This window comes from Somniosus microcephalus, unplaced genomic scaffold (assembly GCF_052327205.1).
Source record: "Somniosus microcephalus isolate GS21.2 unplaced genomic scaffold, FLI_Smic_1.0 unresolved_chr1, whole genome shotgun sequence".
Lineage (NCBI taxonomy): Eukaryota > Metazoa > Chordata > Chondrichthyes > Squaliformes > Somniosidae > Somniosus > Somniosus microcephalus.
The window spans coordinates 86672701-86685199 of NW_028225179.1; the positions used below are offsets into that span (position 1 = coordinate 86672701).

The window sequence follows — 12499 nt, forward strand, 5'->3', positions numbered from 1 at the left end:
TCCCCTCACTCTCTGTTAGTTTGACCCCCTCCCCTCACTCTGTTAGTTTGACCCCCTCCCCTCACTCACTGTTAGTTTGACCCCTCCCCTCACTCCGTTAGTTTGACCTCCTCCCCTCACTCACTGTTAGTTTGACCCCCTCCCCTCTCTGTTAGTTTGACCCCCTCCCCTCACTCCCTGTTAGTTTGACCCCCTCCCCTCACTCCGTTAGTTTGACCCCCTCCCCTCACTCTCTGTTTGTTTGACCCCCTCCCCTCACACTCTGTTAGTTTGACCCCCTCCCCTCACTCACTGTTAGTTTGACCCCCTCCCCTCACTCACTGTTAGTTTGGCCCCCTCCCCTCACCCCCTGTTAGTTTGACCCCCTCCCCTCACTGTTAGTTTGACCCCTCCCCTCACTCTCTGTTAGTTTGACCCCCTCCCCTCACTCACTGTTAGTTTGACCCCTCCCCTCACTCCCTGTTAGTTTGACCCCCTCCCCTCACTCCCTGTTAGTTTGACCCCCTCCCCTCACTCTCTGTTAGTTTGACCCCCTCCCCTCACCCCCTGTTAGTTTGACCCCCTCCCCTCACTCCCTGTTAGTTTGACCCCCTCCCCTCAATTCACAATTCACAATTCAAATCGCTTTATTGGCATGATAAGTTACATCTTATGTTGCCAAAGCATCAAAATACATTTATGGTTTAGCACAGAAACGCAGTTCTATTCATACAGTGTATAAACAGGTATATCCCTGAGTGTATAAATATACATTCGCATTGTTCATATATATTCTTTTCTTAGTTTACTGGTTGTCCCTCTGTTCATGGCAAGCTGTAACATAGTGTGCCGCCAGTGTTACACAGCTTCTCTCCTCTCCCAGTAGGAATGGGAGTTTTTGGTTGTCATTCAGATTTCTGAAATCAGGGCATATTTGTGAGAATTTTTGGTAGAAATTCTCCCTGATGCCCTGATATTTTCCACAAGCTGTGAGGAAGTGCATCTCTGTCTCCACCACTCCCTGACTGCAGTGAGAGCATATCCTGTCCTCTCTTGGCAGCCTGGTCTGCCTGTGTCTGCCTTTTTCGATCGCTAGGCTATGTTCGCTAAGTCTGTACCTTGTCAAGGTTCTTCTCAGTTTGTTATCCTTTACCATGGTCAGGTAATCAGCTATGTTGTATTGTCTGTTTAGGGCCAAGTAGCAATTGAGTTTGCTTTGGGTTTTTGTTGTTTCTGCCCAATATGTCAGATATTTTTCCTTTTGCTTAGCGACGATTGTGTTGGGTCGAATTCTTTGTGTTACCCTGTCACTGTCCTGGGGCTGGTTATTGTTAGTATTGTTAGTAGTTACTTCACTGAGTCCCAGGACTAGTTGACTGAGGGTATTCTTCTTTATGGTCAGCTCTTGGCATTTCAGGGCGTCGTAGTGATAGCATTGGGGATTGCTCATTTGTAGGTGATTCCAAAATTTGGTGGCTCTTTTTTGGATAGTGATTATTAATGGATATTGGCCTAGTTCCGCCCTGCATGCATTGTTTACTGTTTTCCTTTGAGTCCGGAGGATACTTTTACAGAATTCTGCATGTAGGATCTCAATTGGGTGTTTGTCCCATTTTGCAAATTCTTGTTGAGTTAGCGGTCCCCATACCTCACTGCCATAGAGTGCAATTGGTTCAATTACTGATTTGAAAATTTTGAGCCAAATGCTAATTGGGATTTCTATTTGGATTGATTTTTTGATGGCATAGAAAGCCCTTCTTGCTTTCTCTTTCAGTTCATTCACAGCCAGTTTGAAGTTTCCCGTAGAACTGATTTTTAAGCCCAAGTATGTGTAGTTAGTGGTTTGTTCAATTTTGGTTGTTCCTACTGTGAAATTTATTTTGGGTCCCTGATGTTTGGATCTTTGCTGGAACACAAGGACTTTGGTTTTTTGGGGATTTATTGTCAGGGCCCAAGTCTGGCAGTACGACTCCAGCAGGTCCAGGTTTTGCTGTAGCCCCTCTTTAGTAGGTGACAGCAGAACCAGGTCGTCTGCATAGAGGAGGAATTTAACCTTGGATTCATATAGGGTGAGGCCGGGTGCTGTAGATTGTTCAAGTAGTTTTGCCAATCCATTTATGTAAATATTAAAGAGTGTCGGTGAGATTGGCGAGCCCTGCGTCACCCCCCGCCCCTGTGGGAAGTATTTTGTTTGTTTGTCTCCAATTTTAACTGCACATTTGTTGTTTGTATACATTGATTTAATTACATCATATGTTTTCCCTCCTACCCCACTTTCGATAAGTTTCAGGAATAAACCGTCATGCCAGATGGAGTCGAAAGCCTTCTGGAAATCTACAAAGCATGCGTAGATTTTGCTTTTGTTATGGTGAACGTGTTTGTCAATTAGGGTCTGTAGGGTGAAGATATGATCGGATGTTCTATAGTTTGGCAGGAATCCAATTTGGCTTTTACTCAAGACATTGTGCTCCTCAAGGAAGTTTATAAGTCTTTTGTTTATGATGCTACAGAATACCTTCCCCAGGTTACTGTTTACACAGATGCCTCGATAGTTGTTTGGGTCGATTTTGTCCCCACTTTTGTATATGGGCGTTATGAGTCCTTTGTTCCAGATATCAGGGAAATAACCGACACTCAGAACCAAGTTGAAGAGTTTTAGGATAGCCAGTTTCATTTTGTTGTCTGTGTGTTTAATCATCTCATTTAGTATGCCGTCTGTCCCGCAGGCTTTTCCTGGTCGCAGGTCCCTGAGTTTTTCAAGAAGTTCTTTTTCTGTTATTATGGCGTCCAGCGGGTTTTGGTTATCTTTTATGGCCATTTCTAGCTTTTCCAGTTTTTTGCATATTTGGTGTTGCTCTGGTCTTAGTGTGTTTTTCTGGTATAATTTTTCAAAGTGGTTTACCCATGTGTCCCCATTTTGAATGGCCAAATCGTCGTGTTGTTTTTTGTGTAGTGTTTTCAAGTTTTCCCAGAAACAATTGGAATCAATGGATTCCTCCATGGAGCTGAGTGTATTCTTAATATATTGCTCTTTTTTGGTTCTGAGTGTGTTTCTGTATTGTGTTAGTGTCTGACAATAAGTAAGGCGTAGTTCCTCGTTTTCTGGATGTCTGTGTTTTTGGTTTGATATTTTTCTAAGTTTTTTCCTAATGTTATGGCAATCTCGGTCAAACCATTTTTCATAGTTTTTTGTTTTGGGTTTGTTCTTGCGCGCTTTCAAGTTTGCATTTGTTGCCAAATTATCAAAAATATTGTTTAGTTTACTAACTGCCCGGTTTACGCCTTCTTTATTGTGAGTGTATATGTTATCCAGAAAGGTGTCTAAGAGAGCTTGAGTTGATGCATTGCTAATTGTTTTCTGGTATTTTTCCGTGTCGTTTTTGGCCCATCTGTACGATTTTTTGGTGTTGTACAGTTTACTGGGTTGTGTTTCTATGTTGTTTGTTTCTGTCTTTTTGAGGAACATAGTAATTTGACTGTGATCTGACAGTGTTGTTTGTGGTTTGACTGTGAATGCTCTGAAAGAGGATGGGTCTAAGTCTGTAATCATATAGTCTACTGTGCTGCAGCCAAGAGGTGAGCAATAGGTCGATCTTCCTAGGAGGTCTCCTATGAACCTACCATTGACAATGTACAGACCCAGGTTTCGACAGAGCTGTAGTAGCTGTTTTCCGTTGGTATTTGACTGCTTGTCGCAGTTATGCCTGTATGGAAGGGAAGGGATGTCAAAGTGGTTATTCCCGAAAATGTAATTGTTTCCCTGATTATTGGTGAAGTCTGGTTCTTCGCCCGTTCTTGAATTGAGGTCCCCACAGATCAACACGTTCCCCTGGGCCTGGTATTGGATAATTTCCCCCTCCATGTTGGAGAAGGTGTCCTCTTTAAAGTACGGGGAATCGATTGGAGGGATATAAAGTGCGCAAATGTAAACATCTTGGGTGTTTGAGATAATCTCCCTCTCAAGTTTGAGCCACATATGGTTTTCGCCCTTTTTTATAAATTTGATGTAATTCTTAAGTTCTGTTTTAAACCAGATCAGTATGCCTCCGGAGTCTCTGCCTTGGGTTACACTTGGTAATTTATTGGAGGGGACCACCAGCTCAGTGTACCCTTGGGGACAGCCAGTGTGTCCTTTTCCTTTATACCAAGTTTCCTGTAAAATGATAATATCTAGGTCTTTAGTTTCATCTATGAACTCTGGGGTCCTACTTTTCACTTCTCGCAGTGAAGAGCGTAGACCTTGGATATTCCAGGTCGAAATATATAAGGATTTCATGTTAAGTTTGATCTTTTACTATGATAGGTTAAAGAGTGGTACGTGTTTGTCGTGTCTAAGTGTGGGAAAAAAAAGATCACATCAGTTGTCTACAAAAGTTAATACAATTTGGTTACAGTTCTTTCTATTAATTAGTCCTTGATCCATAAGGCGGAAGTAGATGCTGCTGCACATCTGCTTATTGTCTCTTAATGGATTGTTTCTGTCTGAGGTATTGCGTACGTCCTGTGCATCTCTCCCTCTGTCTGGCTGGAAGCAGTCCTATTCCCCTGTGGGACAGGAGTGGTGCAGGTCTGATATTGTTGTTTTGCATGGGGATCCTCTCTGGTCTCGGTTGGTGTGTTGGTGGTCCTTGTAGTGTTCCTGATATGTACCCCGCTGATCTCTGGTGGTCGGGGGGGGGTCCTCTTGGAGTCTGGGTATGGACCCGGTTAAAAGCGACGTCCTTCAGGGCTTTAGCAAAGATCGATATTCTTTGCCTTTGGATGTGGACGTGGTCGTAAAGACATTCCTCATCGAGGGTGGGGTGTTGGGCCAGGTGTACGTTGTGGTTTGATTCGCAGTCTCTTGCTATGCTGGCATTTATCTCATGAATTGTGTTGTTGTTGAAGTCTGTTCTCGGCAATATTGTGGAAACAGTGATTCTAGTTTTTGGAAATGTACTGCTTGCTTTCCTAATCATTGCTCTGAGCGATGTTGCTACTTCTTTCTGTTGGGCCTTTAGGTCATTTGTGCCCGTGTGTATTATTATGTGTTGGGGGGAGCCTAATCTGGCTTTGGTCAGCCATCCCATGGCTCTGTTTGTTGTTGGGCACCAGATCTTTTCTACTTTACTTCTAGGGAATAGCTTTTTCTCCCATAGAAATTTCCCATTTGAGTCTATGAGTATTACGACGTCAGCCTTGTTTGTGTTTACTGTCTGGTGGCTTTCGCTTGGACTCATAGTGTGTGTGCTGGGCTGGGGTGTCTGGTGTGTGCGTACCTCTTGTGAGCGGCCCGCTTGTGGTTCCACGGTGGTGGGGGAAGATTGCGAATCAGTATGCTGGTCGGTCTGTGTGGCACCCCTTGTATTGTGTGTCTGTTGCTTTTGTTCCGTGTGGGAGTGCAGCCGTTCCGTCCGGCTCTGTCTTGTCTTATCTCTAGCCTCTGGTTGCTGGTCTAATGGTGTTATCTCTCCTCTATGGCTCTCTTCTTTTTCCTGCAGCTCTTTCACCTGATTCCTAAGTAGATTCACCTGGTTCTCAAGTAGCTTCAGCTCTCTCTTGTGTCTCTCCCTCTCCTGATTTTGATCGTCATTCATTTTGAGGAAGTCCTCTCTAAGTTTAACCATCTCTATCTCTAATTGATTAAATTTATCTTTTGGTTGTATCTGGCTGTGTGATCCCGGGGTATGTGTCTGGTCGGCCCTGGAAGGCTCACTCACTTCCTGGCTAGGCTGGTCGGCCCTGGAGGGCTCACTCACTTCCTGGCTATGCTGCTCTTCTCTTGGTGAGCTGGGAATGGTAGGGGGACTATGTGTGGCTTCCTCCCTGGTAATTATGCTGGGGTTTGTCAGTTGTATCGTGTGGCTGTGGTTCCCCGGGGTTAGTGTCTGGTTTGAACTGTGTGGCTCGTTTACCTCCTGACCAGGCAGATTTTCTCCTGGTAAGTTGTCAATGTTGGGGGGAGTGCGGGCCACTCTGGGGCTGTTCCTTCCCCGCTTAGTTAATTTTTTCAGTGTCCTGAAGGCCGTTGCAAATTTGTCGAGGTTGCCTTGCACTAATATTGTTCCGGTATTGTACGCGTTGACCGTCGTAGTTGAACTGTCTCCTGGTGTGTTAATTTTCATTATGGACCCATTTGCGGTATTTTCTAGCTTAACATTGGTATAGTGTGATTTTATTGCTGTGATCCAAGCCACTGGCTGATCTGAGTAGAAAATGAGGTTACTTTTTGTCCCATTGTTGTAACAGTCAGCAAAAAGTGTTTCTGGTTTTTCTCTCATCTGCTCATGCTTGATCGCTTTTATAGCTTTTTTTGCGGTGTTGGGGGGAATCTGGAAGCGGGGCTGTTGTGGATCTTCTGATTCGCTCATTTTTGGTAAAGTATTGTTGATCTTAGAATAAGCTTTTCTGGGGCCCCGGGTTTGGTGTTTCCCTCTCCCTGTTCGCGAACTTTCCCGGTCCCCCTCTCCGACCCCGTGGTCCCTGGGCCTCGGCTTCTGGGTTCACCCTTCTCAGGTCTGGGTCTGTGAGCCGCTGTTTCCCGGTGCCTTCGGGCTGTTCCCCTCCCCCTCAGAGGTCTCTGTGCCTCTGTCTCGGCCTGGCTCCTCGGGCCTTTCCCTGGCTTCAGTCTCCCTCCCTGGGCCCTGTACTCACAGTCTTGGTTTGCTTCTGGAAGCCTTCTGGTTGCTCCCCTTCTCCTCAGAGGTCTCTGGGCCTGGCTCCTCGGGCCTTTCCCGGGCTTTCTAGCCCAGCCGCCGCTCGGGCTGTGCCTCGTTCGCCGTTCGGGTGCTGGACTGCGGTCGTCGCTCGGGTGCTGGACTGCGGCCGTCGCTCGGGTGCTGGACTGCGGTCGTCGCTCGGGTGCTGGACTGCGGCCTCACTCCCTGTTAGTTTGACCCCCTCCCCTCACTCTCTGTTAGTTTGACCCCCTCCCCTCACTCCCTGGTAGTTTGACTCCCTCCCCTTACTCCCTGTTAGTTTGACCACCTCCCCTCACTCCCTGTTAGTTTGACCCCCTCCCCTCACTCCCTGTTAGTTTGACCCCCTCCCCTCTCTGTTAGTTTGACCCCCTCCCCTCACTCCCTGTTAGTTTGACCCCCTCCCCTCACTCCCTGTTAGTTTGCCCCCCTCCCCTCACTCCGTTAGTTTGACCCCTCCCCTCACTCACTGTTAGTTTGACCCCCTCCCCTCACTCCCTGTTAGTTTGACCCCCTCCCCTCTCTGTTAGTTTGACCCCCTCCCCTCACTCCCTGTTAGTTTGACACCCTCCCCTCACTCCCTGTTAGTTTGACCCCCTCCCCTCACTCCCTGGTAGATTGACCCCCTCCCCTCACTCCCTGTTAGTTTGACCCCCTCCCCTCACTCCCTGGTAGTTTGACGCCCTCCCCTCACTCCCTGTTAGTTTGACCCCCTCCCCTCACTCCCTGTTAGTTTGACCCCCTCCCCTCTCTGTTAGTTTGACCCCCTCCCCTCACTCCCTGTTAGTTTGACCCCCTCCCCTCACTCCCTGTTAGTTTGACCCCTCCCCTCACTCTCTGTTAGCTTGACCCCCTCCCCTCACTCCCTGTTAGTTTGACCCCCTCCCCTCTCTGTTAGTTTGACCCCCTCCCCTCACTCCCTGTTAGTTTGACTCCCTCCCCTCACTCCCTGTTAGTTTGACCCCCCCCTCACTCCCTGTTAGTTTGACCCCCTCCCCTCACTCCGTTAGCTTGACCCCTCCCCTCACTCCCTCTTAGTTTGACCCCCTCCCCTCACTCCCTGTTAGTTTGACCCCCTCCCCTCACTCACTGTTAGTTTTACCCCCTCCCCTCACTCCCTGTTAGTTTTACCCCCTCCCCTCACTCTCTCCCGCTCGGTGAGTTGCTTTGTGATGCCCTGTGTGATGTTCACTATATTAAATGTGGTTGATAACTGTAAGGTGTCGTTCTGGAGCAGAACCAGTTTTAAGGTTTCCCGTGGGAGGGGGACCAGTGTCAATGTGTTCACTGAGAGGGGGGAGCCCGGGATCTCAGTGTCTCCTCCCTTTACACTGAAGCTGGTGTTCGAGGTGGTTCAGTCTCTCTCTAGTTTCCGTTTCACAGGCTGATTCTCAGCCTGCCTGAGTTTGATTCTCCCAGTAACTGGTGACAGGCGACTGTTTATCCCTTAGATTGGGTATTTTTCTCAGAGTAACCAATCATTCACCCTCTGGCTCTGCACTCGGAGATCAAGGAAGTGAACAAAGTTTGAGATAAAGAGTAAAATGGAGCCTCGATAAACTTGCCTTTTATTTTGTGTATTTTTCAGTCAATAAGCAGTGGATGTGTCCCACGGGGAGTATTTTATTCCCAGTCACCGATTGGAAAAGGGGCAGTGGATTCCTAAAATGTTGCTGATTCTTTTCTCCATATTCCTGTGTTTTCCCTGGGTCTCTCCCGGTAAGTAGAGATTTCATCCCTCCATTCTCACTCTCTCTGTCATTTTCACTTCTCCAGCTCAGGGTCTGGGCAGGAAATGCCCTGGGATTTTACTGGAGTGGGACTCTCAGTGGATCTGTGTCGTGATATGGTATTCACAGTGGGATATCTCACACTCTCTCTATCTCTCCGTGTCTCAGTCTCCAAACGGCTCTTTATGTCTCTCTTTTTTATTTTTCTCTCTTCGTATCTCTTTCTCTCTGCCTCACTCTCTATATCACTCTCATAGGAACATAGGAACAGGAGTCGTCCATGCAGCCCCTCGAGCTGTTCCACCATCCATTGAGATCATGGCTGATCTGTGACCTAACTCCACATAGTCGCCTTTGGCCCATATCCCGTAGTACTTTCGGTTAACAAAAATTTAGATTTAAATTTAACAACTGACCCAGCATCAATTGCCGCTTGCGGAAGAGAGTTCCAAACTTCTACCACCCTTTGTGTGTAGAAGTGTTTCCGAACTTCACTCCTGAAAGGTCTGGCTCTAATTTTTAGACCATGCCCCCTAGTCCTAGACTCCCCGACCAGTGGAAATAGTTTCTCTCTATCTACCCTATCTGTTCCCCTTAATATCTTGAAAACTTAGATCAGATTGTTAACCCCTCGCTTCTGTGAGGAGGATCTACCCCTAACTTGGGGTATCAGGGTTCGCTGCTTTAGGAGACTCAACACGCCGGTCAGTCTATTGTCACTTTCTCAGTAATACACAAAGTCAGAAACTGTAAAATAAGTAAAGTTTTATTAAGGTACCTGGACTTCACTCTGAGAAACCCAATTGTGTTTGCACACAAGTATGCCTCCACGCCGAGACTCACGGGGCTACAATATTTATACATTTTCATAAATTGCAAGTCATGTGAAAACAGAAAACTAGGCAATCACGCGCTCCACAAGTCACTTGTTTTTTTACAGAGTTTTGTTTAAGCATTTAACTTTCAACAGATAATGACCATGAGACTGTCTCCACTCTGTTCTATAAACATTCTGTTTCTGTTCTTTCTTATCTATTTGTACTGCATTCCCACAGTCCTGCATCAGTTTTTTTACATTTAAACTATTCACTGCATGTCAAGTAGTCCATCATGCTTTGCGAATCATTGGTAAGGCAGTATGGGATTAATCCAGCTTAATAAGATCACCCCCTAACCTTCTAAATTCCAGGGAATACAACCCTAGTTTGTGTAATCTCTCCTCGTAACTTAACCCTTGGAGTCCGGGTATCATTCTGGTAAACCTGCGCTGCACTCCCTCCAAGGCCAATAAATCCTTCCTGAGGTGTGGTGCCCAGAACTGCTCACAGTGCTCCAGGTGTGGTCTAACCAGGGCTTTGTATAGCTGTCTTCCTTCTTAGGCAGTCCCTCGGAACCGAGGATGACTTGCTTCCACATTAAAAATGAGTTCTCAGGTGACTGATGAGTCCAATGCGGGACCTACAATCTTTGTCACAGGTGGGGCAGACGGTGGTTGAAGGGGCGGGTGGGTGGGGTGCTTGGGTTGACGTGCGTGTTATGTCTGACATTGGTGATAGGTACTCGATTGCTTTGGCCTGAGCACATGGAGTTTGATAGTGCTGTTATCGTTGTATTGTGTCTGACATTGGATATAGGTATTCGATTGCTTTTGCCTGTAGAGTGTGTTTGGATCAGCCATTAAAAGCAACATGAACTGAGCTCTGTTTACGGCCTCTGGATTATCTTTGCAAACGCAACATTTGGCGACAAGGATGGCTGAAATTTCTCTTCCACCACCTCCTCCCTTCCTTGCACTACCCGGTGAGCCCCAATCCCATGGGTTCGCTGGTTACAGTCCTTTGAAACCTACCTTATTGCTCTTGGACTAGAAAATGTGAGTACAGCATGGAAACAGGCACTGTTATCCCATTGTTTGGGAGCGGAGGGCCAGTGTGTTCTTGGGACATTATGCGCAGCAGACTCAATTCAAACGTATGATGTGGCTGTGGCTCTGTTAAGCACACACTTCTCTGCCCCACAAAGTGCCCTCCTGCGGCGTGTCATTTTTAGACAGTGTCACCAACTCCCCGGCGAGTTGGTACATCAATACGCGGCTAATTTGAGGGGGTTAGCTAGCTCGTGCAAGTTCGGTGCACTACAAGACGAGATGGTGCGTGATCAACTAATAGAGCACACCAACAACGTGAGAGAGCGTGAAAGACTGTTACTCGAGTCCGACGATCTGTCGTTGTCACAGGCAGTCAACATTGCCTTTCAAGTGGAGTCTGCAGCCGAATGTGCAGCGAAACTAGCACACACACCCAGTGACAGCGCCCTCGGCCCCCATATGGTCTCTTCGGAACTCTCCTCTTACCTTGAGAGGAAGGGCATCCGTCACATATGCACAGCGTACTACCACCCCGAGTCAAATGGGAGGGTGGAGCGTTTTAACCAGACACTGAAAAATGGCCTCAGAGCACACCTATCCCAGGGGTGTGCATTTGCCAAGGCCCTCCTCCACACACTGCTGCACTACAGAGCCTCCCAGCATTCCACTACTGGGGTCTCACCCGCATCCCTCATGCTAGGCCGTGAGCTCATGCTGCCCCTTGGCAGGCTCCGCCCCTCACTAGCTCAGAGCCCTGCTCCACAGGCTTAAGCCACAGTCGCTAGACAGCAGGAGAAGATGAAACTCCGCTTCGACCAGTCGAAGAGGGCCAAGGCGCCCAACATCTCGGTCTCCGATTGGGTCAGAGTCCGCAGGCCTCACCGCAACAATAAGATGGCCTAATTCTGGTCCTCCCCTCTCCAAATCAGCCGCCAACTTGGACCAGCCACTTTCTGCCTCACTGACGGCTCTCGGTGGCATGCCAGCCGCCTTCGGAAGGTGCCAGCACCCCCTGACACGGGGTTATACGGACCTAATCCCCAAGCCTTACCCCCAGAGTGGCGGGATGCACATGTGGCTCAGCCAGCCAACCCTCAAGCAGATATTGTGCCTCAGCCTGCTCCTCACCAGTCCCCACTTCAGCCTGCTCTTCACTAGTCCACACCTCGGCCTGTTCGTACACGTTCTCGCCCTGGCCACCTACAGGACTTTGTCACTACATTTCATGTTTGAAATTCTGTGAGCGGGGAGGAAATGTTACGTCTGACATTGGTGATAGGTACTCGATTGCTTTGGCCTGAGCACATGGAGTTTGATAGTGCTGTTATCGTTGTATTGTGTCTGACATTGGATATAGGTATTCGATTGCTTTTGCCTGGAAGTGTGTGTTTGGATCAGCCATTAAAAGCAACATGAACTGAGCTCTGCATATGGCCTCTGGATTATCTTTGCAAACGCAACAGTGCACTCCTTGCACTGCCTGCACTTGGCTTCCACTTGCTCCTGGCGAAGAGACTCGAGGTGTTCGGCGCCTTCCCGGATGCTTCTTCTCCACTTTGTGTGGTCTTGGGCCAGGGATTCCCAGGTGTCTGGGGATGTTGCACTTTTTCAAGGAGGCTTTGAGGGTGTCCTTGAAGCGTTTCCTCTGCCCACCTGGGGCTCTCTTGCCGTGCCGGAGCTCCGAGTAGAGTGCTTGTTTTGGGAGTCTCGTATCGGGCATGCGGACGATGTGACCCGTCCATCGGAGCTGATTGGGCGTGGTCAAAGCTTCGATGCTAGGGATGTTGGCCTGAGCGAGAACACTGGTGTTGGTGCGCCTATCCTGCCAATGAATTTGCAGGATCTTGCGGAGGCAGCATTGGTGGTACCTCTCCAGTGCTGTACATGGTCCATGTTTCTGAGGCAGACATGAGGGCGGGTATCACTGCTGCTCTGTAGACCATGCGCTTAGTGTCGGGTTTGAGGTCCTGGACTTCAAACACTCTCTTCCTCAGGCGACCGAAGGCTGCACTGGCACACTAAAGGCGGTGTTGGACTTCGTCATCGACGTCTGCCCTTGTTGACAGTAGGCTCCTGAGGTATGGAAAGTGGTCCACGTTGTCCAAGGCCTTGTCGTGGATTTTGATAATTGGGGGGCAGTAATGTGTGGCGTGGGCAGGTTGGTAGAAGACCTTTGTCTTACGGATGTTTAGTGCAAGGCCCATGCTCTCGTATGCTTCGGTGAAGGTGTTGACGATGGTTTGGAG

At 48.1% G+C, this 12499-nt stretch overlaps 1 protein-coding gene across 1 annotated transcript in view; it reads left to right on the forward strand.

The window, feature by feature from the left end:
* The first annotated feature begins 8133 nt into the window (after positions 1-8133).
* Positions 8134-12499, forward strand: part of LOC147095559 (class I histocompatibility antigen, F10 alpha chain-like) — a 57588-nt gene continuing 53222 nt past the window's right edge. The window contains exon 1 of the mRNA XM_085974687.1: positions 8134-8375. Coding sequence (XP_085830813.1) covers positions 8324-8375 — 52 coding nt within the window. The 5' untranslated portion in view covers positions 8134-8323. The remainder of the gene's footprint in view (positions 8376-12499) is intronic.